Here is a 16,065-nt window from a genome sequence, read left to right on the forward strand (position 1 = left end):
GTTGGCAAGAGATTTGCCTAATTGTGATTACAAATTACCAAGTTACCTGATAGTAATTCTTGGAGTTAGCAGGGCCTGCATTGATTTAATTTCCAATGTAGAAAATGACACTGAAACAATTGGGACTAATTTAATTTTGTAGTTAATTATAAGAAAAATACACTCTCATTTGAAAACATTCTAATCAATATGTAAATGATCTCCTTCATCCTTGTTTTCTCCAGACTTTAATTGCTACTTTCACTATTAACTCATCTGGTGTCAGGTGTGTTTAAATACCGTTAGTGTTTGTGATATTACTGTAAATAATGCTATTTAAACATCTTACTGCCCTAATAACTGGAGCGGAACACTGTGATGAACTGCTCCATACTTATTGTTAACTATTGACCAGGGATGACATTTTAGGCAATGTCCTTGGATTGACCATGTTAGTGATTAAGAATCATGATAATACAATACAAAACTAATACTTATCCTTGTTGAAAGCTGTATTTTACCACTGAAATGGGAATTTTCACGGCATGACCCTCATTTTACTCTCTAAATTCAACAAAGTAATTCTGTGACAAAGACTTGAGTATTACTTGGTTTTAGTCAAGAAAATGAGCAGAATACATGCATCTATGTGGAATGAGCTGCATACTCTTCACTGTGATCTATAAATACAATTTAGCAGACTAGTTAGAGTTAGAGGAATGATTAAAGAGAAAGTACTGACACTAAACTGGTTGGCTGAATAGCTTCAGGCGACAGCTGCTTATTGCAGTTTTGGTGAAGCCTTATGGTTCTTGTTTTTGTGCATTATTTCCAAATGTATAATTGGTGGAATTGTGGCCTGACAGTTAGGCTATATAGACTGAGGCTACATTTCCATTGCTACGTTTTGGTTTTTAAGCGGAGTTTTGAGCCAAAAGCGATCTCCGTGCACACACGTGTTTTTTAGCTCCAGTAGAAGAACTTATCTCCGTTTAAACTAACACGCCCATATCTCATCAACATTCTCGTATATTGGGTATGTGCATGTGGATAAACAGTAGGCACCATGCATACTCTGCCCGTTGCTGGTAGTTACCATGGTAACGTTATTAGCTTAGTCTCAGTGAACTAGAAGTCATGACCGATGAGACCCAATCAGGCGGCAAAACTTTGGTGTTGGTGTTGCCAATGGTCTCCGTTTGCGGCCGATGAGACTGAAACACGTTTTCCAGTTAGGGGCTCTGAAATGCCAGAGCAGTGTGAATGCGAGGTGTAAAAGTAGCAAAAGATATTTGTTTTTAAACCAAAACGTAGCAATGTAAATGTAGCCTCAAAGTCCTGCTATAGTGGATGTATGTCTGTTAACATGTAAAGATTTCAGTTTCATCAAAACATTGAAGTGAACATCTGAATAAAATCTTCTCAGTGGCAAAATGGTGCTAATGATTTTATTCCATAGGTAAAGGGAGAGTGTGCAGTGCAGACTCATAACACCATTCTTTTTTATGGAACGTCCTTTATATTGATATTGATTTTAAGACCTGGGCTATTCTCTGACTATATGATCCCCTCAGGGTGTCTTGTTATCTTGTAGAAAAGGGGGGGGGGGGCTTTAGGGTAGAACTATAGCACCTACCATTATTTTGAATTTCTATTCTTTAAAGCAGGTTGTTGTGGCACAAAGCTCACCCATTATTTCATTGCAATTCTGATAACGATTTAGAATGTCTCATATTAGCTTGGGGCCAAAGAAGATGATTGTGGAAAGAAGGAGCAATCTCTTTTAACTGCCTCTTTCAGGCAACTACGAATAGTAATTCATGTGTTTACTACAGTCCCTGAAGGTGTCAAACATGGGAGAAATATACAATGGTTATTTTAAATGCATATGTCAGAAGATGAAGAGAATGGTATGTATATTATGTTCAGTATGTATGCATGTATGTACCTCTATCTGCTTATATAACGTACTGTATTACAAAATAGTAAAATCAATTTCTAATGTAAATATACAAATACAATATACAGATATTTCTAAAATAAAGTTACATAAAATTGCTATTTCACATTAGCACTGAGACAGAACTAGAACATCTTCAAGTCTCCAGACTTTCTTTACCTTTCCAAGATGAAAATTAAATCATAATCTGTTTGTACAATAGGAAGTAAGAACCATGTCAACATGGCAAGCATCGGAAATCTTCATCTGCTCATGTATGAAGAATCACAAAAGAGCAAACAGATGAAGCAGGTGCATCTCCCACTTGTAAACATTCTGTTAATGGAAAGCAACCTGGGTACCTACCAACCTCCGAGGCCATCACAGTGATGTTGTGCCAAGCCATGTCTTCTCTGTCCAGAGGCTGCGTCGTCCGTATAAGTCCACTGATTTCATCAATTCTGAAGTACCTTACTCCTTCCTCTTTGCTGTCCAAAAAGTACCTATTAGGAAAAGGAAAATATGATCTTATCTATCCACTTTTCAAAAAAACACAGTGATGGAAAAGATTGCAGTTAAATAATCTGCAGGCTACAGGGCACAGGTGGCCGTGCCCAGTAAGCATGAATTTTCTTGATTTACGGGTCAAAAGATGTCAGGACTTTCAGGTTAAAACTGTGATAAATGTAGTTGTGAAGTTAAGGTTACGTTATACTGTAGGTTGTATATTACTAGGGCTGGATACCTTTTCAAGGTATCAGTAGAAATAACCCAGTACCAAGTAGTATTGGAACTTCGATACAACGGTACCTGCATTCGGTCCTTTTTGTACCCATATCTCGAAAAAAAAAAAAGACTATTTGTATGGTTTTGTCTGCAGCCAATCACTGCAAGCGTTTTTTTGATTTAATGTGACATGTGACTGGCCCACTAGCACAGCATATACGAAGTCGAGCACAGTGTATCTAACAGAGGTGGCAGTTCAGCATGCTGAGATGCTTCCATTCACAAGATGAGGTATTGAATGAGCTAGAAAAAGAAAGTATCAAATGAAGTACTCTATTGATATAGGGTACTGGTATTGGTATCGTAATTAAAGGATAGCCAGCCCTATATATTACCATTTTTTTCAACTGCATTTATTTTAAATTTGAACTTGAAGACAAATTAAATTATGGTAATTGCAATTCTGTTGAAAAGACAATTAGATGTAACTTTACAACTGCATTTAGTACACTTTTTTTTTCTACAACTTTTTTTATTTAAATTTTAACAATAAATGAGATACAACATCGGCCAAAGTGAACAAAGCATAGTTAAAACAATATGTCACTTCCCCTCCAGTCCCCTACCCACCCGCAAACCAACCCAGTTCAGGTCCAAATCAGACGAGGACAAACAACACAGACCTATCTGCACACTGACAAACACACAACAGTAAGGACACACAACATCCAAAAGATAAAAGTAAAAAATTGTCTTTTGACCTGCAACACAGTGGTGTCTCTCTTCCTTCTGTTAGTAGTTAGACGTATCCAATCCAAGCTCAACCCGAAATAAATGATGGCATCATCAGGGTTATTTTTTCAAACTTTGGAAAGCTCCCTTTAGAGCCACCGGGCAAATAAAACAACTGCTTTCACAGACTGGGAATTACTGCTCATTACGAGTAAACTCACCATTGTGTAAAAGTGGAGTGCCCCTTTAAAGCCAAGTAGTACTTATTAAATGCCTCAAAACACAATGCAGGTACTTGATGCGTTTTCAGTCCTGGCTTTAGTTCACCAATTCTACTGAGGTCTTGGAAAACACATATTTACGTACTTTTGTAATATATAATTATTAGGTAACAAAATGTATCAAACCAGAAAACTAAACCTTACATTAATGATACGAGATTCTGTCAACCAAAACCAGCCTGTGAAATGAATGAAGTGCAAACGCAGCACAAGCCAAAGGGGATGCTCTTATGCTTCTGTGATCTTCAAAGTGTCATCCCAGCTCTAAAGCACACGGATAGAATAATCCTTACTGCTTTCAAATGGACTTTAGGTCTTGACACAATGTTCTGAAAATACATATTTCTAAGTCGAGAGCAATTATCTTCAATATTTAATAATGACAAAAGGCAATGTTCTCCTGGCAATGTTTACACTATTGTAATGGCTTTCTAGCACCGCTGTTATCAAACTAGCAGCAAAGCAGCCTGTGGAATACAAAGCAGAAAATGGGTTCAGCTGCTCCCCTCATGAGTTCAAGCACAAAATGAGCATTGACTGTGTATTCCCTAATTTATCTCTTAATGACCTATTTACACCTTTAATCCAGCATTCATTCTCCTGAGTAATATAGCCGACACTTTTCAATTGGCACGAGAGAAGGAAACGGTTTAGGGATATTAATGCTAGGATTGGATTTATTTGAAATAATGAACTATTTTCTTTTTAGCTTGGATTGCTTACAAGACTAGCCTACAGCCTCAGTGGAAATGTTGTCATGATTTATTAAATACTCAGGCCCATAAGAGCATGAAGGCTTTTCAGCAGTAAAAGTGTGAGTTTAGGTGCTAAGCATTTGCTTTGTCAAGAAGAGAAATGTGTTATTGTATAGCTTGTAGGGAAATATCCACTGAACAACACTATTTAATTACTGCTACTGGTGAGAAATCTTTGATGTTAAGTTTGTGTTTTGGTAATTTATTCTCTTATTTTTTCAAATAACTAGCCAAAAGTACAGATGTTACATTAGTTTCCAAAACTGCTTGATAGCAGAAAGTCTTTTCTTTTCTTCAGTTAACATCAGGCTTCCTATCATACATGACTGAATCAAACAACAAGAACTGCTGCATGTGTACACATAGCCCCCATCTCTGGCATTCTGGTAAATGTAGGAAATCCAACTCTAATACAGTAATTGTGGATTGATCGTTTTCTAATTGTAAAAGCTTCAGAGTGCACTAAACATCAGCAAGACTAAAAGCCTAGAATTGAAGCCCAGTGAGGCGGTTATGCCTATTACACAGCACAAAAACAAGATGGATAAAAAAACTAAAAGGCAACTTTGCTGTTCTTTGCTGTACACTTTCCAACTCTGAACAGCACGGCATGCAGCCCTACGCAACAAACAAGCTGAATGATTGATCCAACCCTCTGTTAGGAGGTGGGTGTAAGACAAAAATATAACACAACATGTTCACTTTCGTATAAGAGACACATCTGGAAAACACACAGGTTCACTCACGTGCAGCCTGGAGAAGCATGTTAAACCTGTATCATTCTGTCAGCCTAATGTTAGCATGCTAGCATGCTTGGATGACATCTAAAAAAATATATATAATATAGCTGATGGTAATGTAGTCATTTGAGGTAGTTTCAGACAAGAGTGAATTGTGACCTGTTGGTGGCGCTAAATAAGAAGTACCAATCTCCAAAGTCATTGGGATTTACACTATTCTGTGGGGATCATTAATATTAATGAGTTGAACTTTTCCTTTAAATGACTAATCTACTTTCAGAAGTATATTTCTACGATTTCATTTAAATGTAAAACTACTAGAATATGTTAAAACTGGGGTGTAATCAAGTGTTTTGTTTCAACCTGGTCTCACAGAATTCCGTGAAATGAACACGGCCCCTTAACTCAAAATCTGTGGCAGTTTCACGGAATCGCCGAAAATTCCGTGACGGGCCCACGGATGCGATGCCAATGTAAGTCAATGACAGGCATCATCTGTGGTCTACGCACAGATTCCCTGATCACAGCACGTTTCTTTCTTCCAGTCGGGCTGCAGCAGAGAAGCTGTATAACTTTGCTATTATTTGTATTTGTAGCCCAATAACCGCTGTTTTAATCAACATTTATTCACCAGATCTTATGATGGTTTATTTGTATTTCTTTTAATGTTATTATTTTGGTCTATTTCGGCCAGGGAAGCTGGATTACTTTGTTGTTTATTGATATTTTTAAAACTATAATGCTACATCTAGCAACATATATATATATAATAGTATGCATTTCTTTATTTTAACAATATTATTTCGGTCTTATTACAGTATGCTGTAAGACAGAACACGATATGATCCGAGCTGGGCGCATGCAAAGCCGATTTCCCACAATGCAATGTGGGCATTCATATCAGAGAATCAGATTTATCTGTGTTTTTTGCCCCCAACGGCTCCTTCCAGGCAGCGCTGCCTGGATGGCACTAGGATTAGGCACTGGTTATGGTTAAGGTTAAGGTTAGGGTTAGGGGCCTTGAAGGCAGCGGTCGCAGCGCTGCCTGGAAGGAGCAGTTGGGGGCAAAAAACACCATCGAGCGAGAATCAGACAGCGGATCTTTATGCCAGTATCGCTTCAATGTACATATATTTAATCAGTGGTTTTGTCACCAGCAACAACACGTTGCTCTGTTTTGTTCTAGTAAGTTATACACCGTAATAACGTTTAAAAAAATCAGCTGAAGACTCCGAAAGTGACGTAGTATACCACTCGCTGGATAGGAACTATAAAAATACATAATATTCGTAATATTGATGTTTTTGTGTAACGTTGTAGTTGAGGATTTAAACAATGAAGATAACAATAATAATAAAATACAGTTTCATGTATCATGGTGATCTGGTGAATAAATGTTGATTAAAACAGCGGTTATTGGGCTAAAAATACCAATAATAGCAAAGCTATACAGCTTCTCTGCTGCAGCCCGACTGGAAGAAAGAAACATGCTGTGATCAGGGAATCTGTGCGTAGACCACAGATGATGCCTGTCATTGACTTACATTGGCATCGCATCCGTGGGCCCGTCACGGAATTTTCTGCGATTCCGTGAAACTGCCACAGATTTTGAGTTAAGGGGCCGTGTTCAATTCTGTGAGACCAGGTTGCTTGTTTGGTAGCCTTTCCTGGCAATTCATTGGTATCTATTCAAAACTCAGTACTTCCATCAGTTTATTTGATAGCACAGCAGTTTCCACTTGAAGAAAGTTAATACAAGCTGAAGACGGGGCTCATGCAAGTCAAAAGTAACCAGGCCAAGAAGTTTCCCAACTGCTCAGATGATTATGATAATGTAAAAGAGCAACTAGAGGTACTGAGCCATCAAGACTTTGTTTGACTATTTTGATGTCAATTTCAGAACATTTGAAATGTCACTTCAATTACATCTTTATTTCATTGCATTCATGGGCAGACTTCTGGTGATCAAAGAGAGCCAAATAGCTTACTGATCCCTTCTGCATCTGCATCAACACATGGAGCAGTGGCACAGTTGTTTAGCTTTTTTCCTGGGTTCAAGTGGCTGTCATGGAAATACCTCCCACTGCCTTTTTCTTTATGTGGTGATCATTGGTAGTGATGTACTGTAAGAATGGTCGAGGAGGAGGTATCCCACAAGGAGAGCAAGGAAACTCTTTCATATGTAGATTACCTTCTTGTTTACAACAAGTCTTTCAGAAATTCTTAAGATTCTGACATGAATCAAAGAATCATTTTTACCCCGCTTTGTGCGCCCCATGTACCAAGGCTCAGTCCACAGCGGCCATTCGCTGTATGTTGTATGCCCCCCCCCCTTCCTGTCTATACCTCTCCTATTGGCAAAAAAGCCCAACAAAAATCTTTAAAAAACACCAAAAAAAACACACAGAACTCACCTCTCCAAAACAGGGAGGACAGTATGCTCATATGTCTAACTGTGCTTAATGCTGTTTACAAAACCTGTGGGCTCTGCAGCCTATGGCAAGGCTTTAAACTTTGATCCTATAACCTTTGTGATAACAGCAACAGAAGATTTCTTCTTATTGATATATCAGCAAATCCTCTCATGAGGAGTTCCATGTTTACAGCTACTCCATCATTTACGCAGAGGCAATCTAGGGAATTCAAATTAATACATGCAGTGCAGAGTTGCTTCAGTGTAATGTCATGGAACAAGGTACGTGTGCATAGCTCAAACCTAGGATTATTCAACTGCCTAAGGCCAATATCAATCTTTTCTCAACAGTTCACAAGTACTGTATGTGATTAAGTAGCATACAAATGTGCTAAGCAGTTGTATTGCCTCGGGTTACTTGTCAATCTTGCAGACAAAATAACCTAATTTCATATTGCTAATGTTTAGAGGGAATGTAAAGTAGGAGGAACACACAAGGCTGGGGCTACTAAACATAATGCAATACATTTCTTAATCTATTTAACAGTATGCTCTATAGTGATAGTTCAAAGCCACCTGAAAAATCCTTAATTTGGCAGACTCCATATTTAGAATATTGTCATACTGTGCTTGAAGACGAAAAACATAGGCTACTGCATATGTTAAACATGCATCATAAACCATTAGTGCATGTTGACATATACATATACATACAGTCTCAAGTCATAGCTTAAAATGCTTTTCAACAGAAGGTACAATTATAAGGGGCATGCAAATTGGAGTTTTAGTTAGACAAATATTTCTTGGAGGCAAAAACGTATTAGTTTGGTTAAAACTCAAGGGGGGAAATTAAAAGCACCTCAGCTTTTTTGCAGCAAAATACATCAAACCTGAATGTCAGAAAATAAACTCTGGATAAACGATGAATAAATAAGCAAGCCATTTCTTTTAAGCTGCGGACAAGTTTGGCAAGAATGGACTTTCTCATTATCAAAGTACATATGCTTTACCACCTAGGCTAATCCAAACAGATATGGTAACCAGCCTATTTGGAAATTTCATAGAAATCCATCTGGCGAAGACTGGTATGTTTCTAAAAAAATATATGACGTTTTTGGCAACCAATTAGTTGACAAAGTGACAGTTCCATTGGCTGCCGGTCACATCTGAAAGAGCACTGAGCCTCAAAATAAGCCTCATAATATTCGCAACCTCCTCTCTTACCCTTTGCTTTTGCAGCGGCCTTGTCTGATATTTCTTAACAAGAAAAGCTGTAGATCTTCAATTATATCCAATGATGCAAAACTAATAAGACACCATGCCCACAGAGCTGCACTGCCTCTGAATATTTGTACTCATTTATGCAGATTGATATGTAGGAGTTAAAGTGTCTTACCTGACAGGACTGTTCCTGCTGTCAGGATCTCGAGCTGTTACGACGCCCACCTCTGTGCCACTCGGTGAGTTCTCATATACGTCCATGATGTAATGATCTATAGAAAACACAGGAGCTTCGTCCACATCCCCAACTGTGATTTTGAGGGTGGCGGTGTCTTTGAAAGAGCCAAGATAGGAAAAACGAGGATCCATATGTGTATTTGTCCCCTCGATGTGGAGAGTGTAGGTCTTCTTTCTCTCGTAGTTCAGAGGCTGTTGGGGGAAAGGCACCATTGGGAAATATAATTAGCACACTTATAGTACAAAGTAGTTACACTTTTTCTGGATAGACCAAGAAGTGAATGGTAACTTAGGGCTCACTAAGTTACAGTATTTGTGTCAGTTAGACAAAGTTTGTAGAACTTATGTTTTTGCTATTTTCCGCTCTTTATCTGAACCAGTGGTTCTCAAAAAAAGGGTCCTTGAGAAGGTTCCAGGGGGTCCCCAGAAAAAGGGGAAATTATTTATTTTCACTATAATTCCATCCATACGTAACACAATGACAGAATGTATGACTATTTTGGTCATGGGTTTCATACACTTGCTATAATAAAACATCTAAAGCAAAAGATCAAATGGGGGACCTTGGGACAAAATTTGATCAAATCGGGGTCCGTAGTCTAACTTCTAAGTCTAAGTCTAAGTCAGTTTATGGGCCCTTAATGTGAAAATGTTTAGGAACCATTGATTGAAAGTAATATTACAAACATAAAAAAAAAATTATAGACCAATATTTACAAAACTAAATCATATGTAATATGAGTTGTCTGAGAGCAGTCAGTTTAATGTCATGTGTGTTGATGACAAATCTAATTTCAGTGTATGATAGTTAGAACCCTGTGGAGTTTTCGCTGTGAACCAACTTATTTTATTTAAACTCAACACTACTACAAAACTGTAAGCCTCTTAGACCTATATTTTGAATGCATTTCCAACCTTTTAAACCCTAACAAATCCTACTTTTTTAATACCATTCTATAATTCTTTAATAGAATGGAACAGTGTACATCAGCAGCTACTCCTCTTTTATTAGAGCATTGCTACCTTTTAAAGTACATTTCTTCCACCAACTTTTACCACCCTCTGCAGATGGCAGAATTGTGTATGAATGAGTGTCCTCATATGCTGGTAAATTAATGCATACAAACAATATGAGGACTTGGTTTACAGCACTACTTGTGGTCAAAACTCTCAACAGTACACTTTTAAATCAGTGTCCAAGCAAATGACTGATGGCTATTTCCTCCTGAGGAGATCACATTTCTGTCTTGCAGACAGCATGTTCTTACCTTTTTGAGGCTGATGATCCCCTCTCTCGTGTCCCTGTCTGTGGATATGGAGAACGTGTTGGCCCCCTCTGAGTTAATGATGCTGTACTTGATGTCTGCATTGATGCCAAGGTCCTCATCATTGGCTTTGATCTTCCCCACCGGTTTCCCTACTTGAGCTGATTCGGGGACGTACAGCTGGTAATTTTCTGTGGATGAACAATGATGTGACGAGATAGCAAAAAATACAGTTTTAAACACAAGTTGACCTGCCCCCAAGTTGTCTGAATGTTCTCTTTAAAAGGCTTAGCTAAGGATTTTGATTTTGTCACCATTTGTTCCTGAGGGAATGTCATAAAAATACTCTGCAGTGCCTCAATTGACACTAAATGCCGAGCCGAGGTTCATAGCGCTGCAGTGGAGCAGATGATTATTCAGACAATGTTGATGGTTTTGAAATAGTTTTTCACTGCAGCACAAAATGAAAAACTCCGAGCCGTGGGGGATTGTGCTCGATGAGGCACTTTCAAAGACAACGGATCACAACTTTATCATCACTTAAATTTATCATTAAAATGGAGAAAATTCAGACTGCAAAAAAGAGGGTTTTGATGAATGCTAGTCTAATGTAGCTAAATATGGAAAATTGAACTGCAATATTAGACTACTGAGTCACACAATAATGAAGTATAATACATCATAGTGAGGAATGCTGCGTAGGTCTACAAGGGGAAGCCTCAATAATCCATGATTTGCTCTCTAAACCCTCAGGGGATGGATATATGGTTAATCATTGCATGCATGAAAAAATTATAATTAAAATAATTTTGTCTCTGCAAATACTGATGTTGATGTTTCTTCTTTTCATTCAAGAAGCTAGAACAGTGAATACACTGTAAATGATAATCTGCTTGCCTTTCATGTGCAGACCTATTACGACTTTGGCTCTACAGTGTGAATGATTTGAAAAATGGCTTTTCTTACAGTTACTTGCTATATTTCCACTTCCACGGGGGATATACAGTAAAGAACTCTTTTAGCAAATGCTTTTCGGGTAATGGAACTGCCTCAGGCATCTATAGTGGAGGTCTTCTGCTGATTAGATTTGCAGGCACAGCTTGGCCATTAAATAAGCTATCTAGTAACACATTAACATTGGTTATTTTGCTAAATTAGCCTCCTGGCTAGTTAAGCAAAGATACAAATTTCTCAGGGTACAGAGTTTTCAAATAGAGACTATGGCCAAAGACAATGTAGTGTCTTGCTGTTGTCTTTCGTAACCTAATTATTATTCATTTAACTGTTGTTTTTTTACTGGTTTTTCTGCAAAATAGTTAACTTAAGCCTGTATTTTGTTAGCTGGGCTGTCGATTTCAGGTGATGTATACACACTTTGGGGAAACATGGGCGGGTTGTCGTTGACGTCTGTCAGAGTGATGTTGATGGTGGTGGAGCCGGAGAGGCCTCCAACCTGGCCTGCCATGTCTTTGGCTTGGATAACAACGGTGTAATGTTCTCTGGCTTCCCGGTCCATGTCAGATAAGGCAGTCCTGATGATTCCTGCATGGATGGAGGAAAACAAATTTGAGCTAAAATAGGTACATAGGCACCAGCCATTTTGGATACAAAATAATAATCAGTTTGTAGTTACCTTCAACTAATAGTTAAGTAAGTAACTTACTAAGTAAGTAGTAAAGTACATATCCCACCATAAAAAAAAAAGTTTGGTATTTTGAAAATAAAAACAAAATCAACCAAAAAATCATAATAATGCTTTTTTATGAAGACACAAAAAGATATCACATGTTGAGAGAGTGAAGATAACACTGTTACTGTTGTTTAGATATTACTGTCATTGTACCAATATTTCCCCCACCAAAACCTCTTTCAGTTACTCATACAGCACTGTATCACCCTTACCTCTCAAGACAAACACTATAAAACGGTTATTCTTTCATTTTTGATTATTGTCAAGGTTAGCCTTTCTTCACTTTTCATTATATTGGAAATGACTATGCAACCTTGGATCGGGGAAAATGCAACTTTCAAAGGCACCCCCTCAATCTCATTTATTACTACAATACTACAGCATACACAAACCATGAACTTTCACAATGCTAACTCAGTGATATATGACTGCACCTCTGCCCACTACAGAAACTGTACGCAGGTACATTGCAACACAGTAACAAGCCAAAAAGTCAGGCAGAGTATTTTCTTTGTACATATTACGTACGTATGCACATATATTTTTGTCTGTGTGTGTCTTTGTGTAAGGTCTTAACATGGCTGTTTGTCTATATTCGTTTTTTTTATGTCTATATCTGCGCTGTAGGGTTAATTCGCCATCTTAGGTCCTGAAACCACATCACCACATGAAGCCTGATTTAATATGTTCTAACAGTTACATCAGTGTTTATTGCAAATATTGCTTTTCCCCAGAGACAAGACCCTCTGGCAACCATTGAACTTATGTTCCTGTGAACTTGTGAACCCTGCAGTAATACACAATGGCTAACCGGGAGCAGGTATCTGCTTCTTTTCTTTGATGTTGGTTTGATTTTGTATTTGTAAATTGTCTCGATTTCATTGTAACCGCCCCTCAATGATTTCTCCAGTATAAACAAAGGTTAAATGATTATGGACTGCTGTTGCCTCACGTTGTGAGTGGAAAACACAACAGCAGATGATGTTTGATAAGAGGGCTTTAGAAAATGAATTAGGCATCACTAACAAAAAATGGAACAAAATGTTGCAAATGAGAATATGATTCAAAGAGCTTATATGTGTATATATATATATATATATATATATATATATATATATATATATATATATATATATATATATATATATATATGTATATATATATATATATATATATATATATATATATATATATATATATGGGCTATCAATCGAATACATTTTCTTAATTGTGATTAATTGTTGAATTTCCATAGTTAATCGCGATTAATCGCATGTTTTATCACATGATTAAAATTCTATTATTTTGCATTTCAGAACTGTTTTTAAGTACATATTAGCTATGGAAAGCAATTCTTACCAGTGTATCTTGATTGGGAATCAAATGAATGCAAAGAAAGTGACTTTATGAACTTGATTTTAAGATTTGAATCTAGAGTCAATATTAGGGTCGGGTATTGTTTGGTTTGGATACCGATGCTAAAGCGGTACTTTTAAAATGGTGTCTTAACGGTGCCTGAACCGATACTTTTTAAGAAAGTTAAAAAAAGAAAGGTACTAAACAGTTGGCAACATTAAAGAACGGCTTGTTTATTGCTAAGGCCATATCGTCAAAATTAAATGTTTAATAATAATGTAATAACTATAACAATAACTTATTTCACTAGTAAATAGGTGTTGAATGACAAAGACAACCACCAGATGGGAAAAGGGCATTTAACAACAACTTTGAATGCACCACGGGGCTGTAAATTACCAGTTTCATTGAACAACAGCAGCTGCAGATTGTTACATCCCGGCGTCGGAATCCTCTACAGTGAAATACAGTCACACTTTACACCGTTTAGCGTTAGCTGTCAGCATTGTAACCGTGTTTAATCCAGCTACTAGCTAGCGGTAGGCTAACGTCTGTTTCAGAGCATCAGAGAGAAGTGCAGGCATATCAGTGGCACCGGAATGAGGCACCGAAATCCGCGTTGTTATTCCTGTAGCAGCAGGATGTGTTACGAGATAGTACGGCAAAATAGTAGCCTGTTAGGCACGACGCAAAGCCGAGTGAAGTGAAAATAAATCAATAAATGGCGGCATGCGATTAATACGATTAAAAAAAAATTAACGCATTATGATCGGCCCTTATATGTGTATATATATATACACATATAAATATATATATATACACAGTCATGTGAAAAAATTAGGACACCCATGCTAAAGTTGACTAAAATGAGGAATACAAAAATCATCTTTTTGGAAATTAATCTTAATGCCTTAATTAAAAAAATGAGGAAAAATCCAATCTTTAAGGACACCAATTTTCTTTGTGAATGAATAATGTATCGTAAATAAATAAATGTTTTTCCTTAAAATACAGGGGGCATAAGTAAGTACACCCCTATGTTAAGTTACCTAGAGATTGGCATGGGGTACTTTCCATAAAATCATCTCTCAATGCAAATCAAACCAGCTATTAGGCTAACTGAAATAAAACCATGCCAATCTCTAGGTATGGTGAAGGGGATGTGATGATGTGGGGCTATTTTAATTCCAAAGGCCAAGGGAACTTTATCAGGATGCATAGTATCCTGGATCCATTAAATAACTGGCCTTTAAAAATAAAAAAATGCCTGCCTCTATGGGAATTTAACATAGGGGTGTACTTACTTATGCCCCCTGTATTTTAACGAACATTTATTTATTTACGATACATTATTCATTCACAAAGAAAACTGGTGTCCTTAAAGATTGTATTTTTCCTCATTTTTTTAATTAAGGCATTAAGATCAATTTCCTAAAGTTGATTTTTTTATTCCTCTTTTTAGTCAACTTTAGCATGGGTGTCCTAATTTGTTCACATGACTGTATATACATGTATATGATTGAACAATCAGTCGACGATAGGCAATGCATGACCAATCAGATATGACTTTGTAAATATGCACTAGACACTCCCCTAACCCTAACTCCCTAACCAACCTAACCCCACCCTAACCCTACTACAGACATGACTGCAATTTGAAGAACACAGGCTTAAAAACTTAAAAGCAGGACTCTGCAATTTGAAGAAAACATAATAAAAAAGCCTACAAGTGTGATCATGCAATTTCAATGTGACATAGAGATAATTAAGTATGTGGGAAATGCAGGAATGGAGAGTTGCAGATAACGTGCGCCGGCCATTGCATCTGCCTTTGGCTTCCCATTAACTGCGTCGGACGAAGTTGTGGAAGCCCTTTTGATAACTCTTCTTATGTCTAACCCTAACCCCTAACCTTAACCATCCACTAAATGACAGACAGACAAAAGGGGCCACTAGCTGGCCAACTTAAACTGTAATTGTTATTGTTAAGACAAAGCAACCATCTATAGTGAAATGAACAAAGACCTGCTCCACTAACAGTTCTCCTTACAGTTATGGTAATGATCTTCAAAGTTCTCATGATGATACTGTGATTGGACAAAATATTAAAATGCAGATACTTTTACATAATGAATTAATGTTGTGTATATTTATTAAAAAGCATTTGTAGTACAGTGTTAACTGACTCAGATGATTTCACAATTAAATAATCATGTATGCAAACACTTCTGCCAGTGCTCCATTTCCAGTGTAAACCATAACAAATTAAATGTCACATAAAAATCATTTAGGAGTGAACTAATGCAGTTTTATGAATTCCTAATTTCACAAAAGAGGCAGCTATAGCTCGGTTATACAATAGGTCAATTTCCTCTTTCTTTCTTTCTTTCTTCAAGACTATAGACAGAAACTAATCCACTCGCCTAAAGCAGAATAATCATTAAAAGTGGGTCAGAGGAGCAAGGCAGCCAACAGTATTAAGATCCAGGGGATCTTAGGTTACACATCATCTGTCACACTGAGCTGTGGCTGAGGTCCCATAGCCTACCTCTGAACCTGAACTCATCAGCATTCAATCAACAAAAAGGGGACTTCTATTATAAATGGCATTATAGACCAGAATGGAATATATAACTATAATAGGCAATAGAAATAAAAGAATAGTTATAAGAGCAGAAAGGAGTCAGTGTTCTGCTGAAAATTGCATTTGAGACTTGATTTAATGTCAGAT

General features: G+C 37.3%; 1 protein-coding gene across 1 annotated transcript in view; it reads right to left on the reverse strand.

Moving 5' to 3' along the window:
* The window catches only part of LOC144537044 (cadherin-18), a 72,905-nt gene that overhangs the window by 25,063 nt on the left and 31,777 nt on the right, over window positions 1-16,065 (reverse strand). Inside the window, exons 4-7 of the mRNA XM_078280459.1 lie at window positions 11,663-11,830; window positions 10,292-10,479; window positions 8,962-9,215; window positions 2,285-2,421 (exon numbers count right to left, since the gene is read on the reverse strand). Of these exons, the coding sequence (XP_078136585.1) occupies window positions 2,285-2,421; window positions 8,962-9,215; window positions 10,292-10,479; window positions 11,663-11,830 (747 nt within the window). The remainder of the gene's footprint in view (window positions 1-2,284; window positions 2,422-8,961; window positions 9,216-10,291; window positions 10,480-11,662; window positions 11,831-16,065) is intronic.

The sequence above is a fragment of the Sander vitreus genome, chromosome 22 (genome assembly GCF_031162955.1).
Source record: "Sander vitreus isolate 19-12246 chromosome 22, sanVit1, whole genome shotgun sequence".
NCBI classification, from domain to species: domain Eukaryota; kingdom Metazoa; phylum Chordata; class Actinopteri; order Perciformes; family Percidae; genus Sander; species Sander vitreus.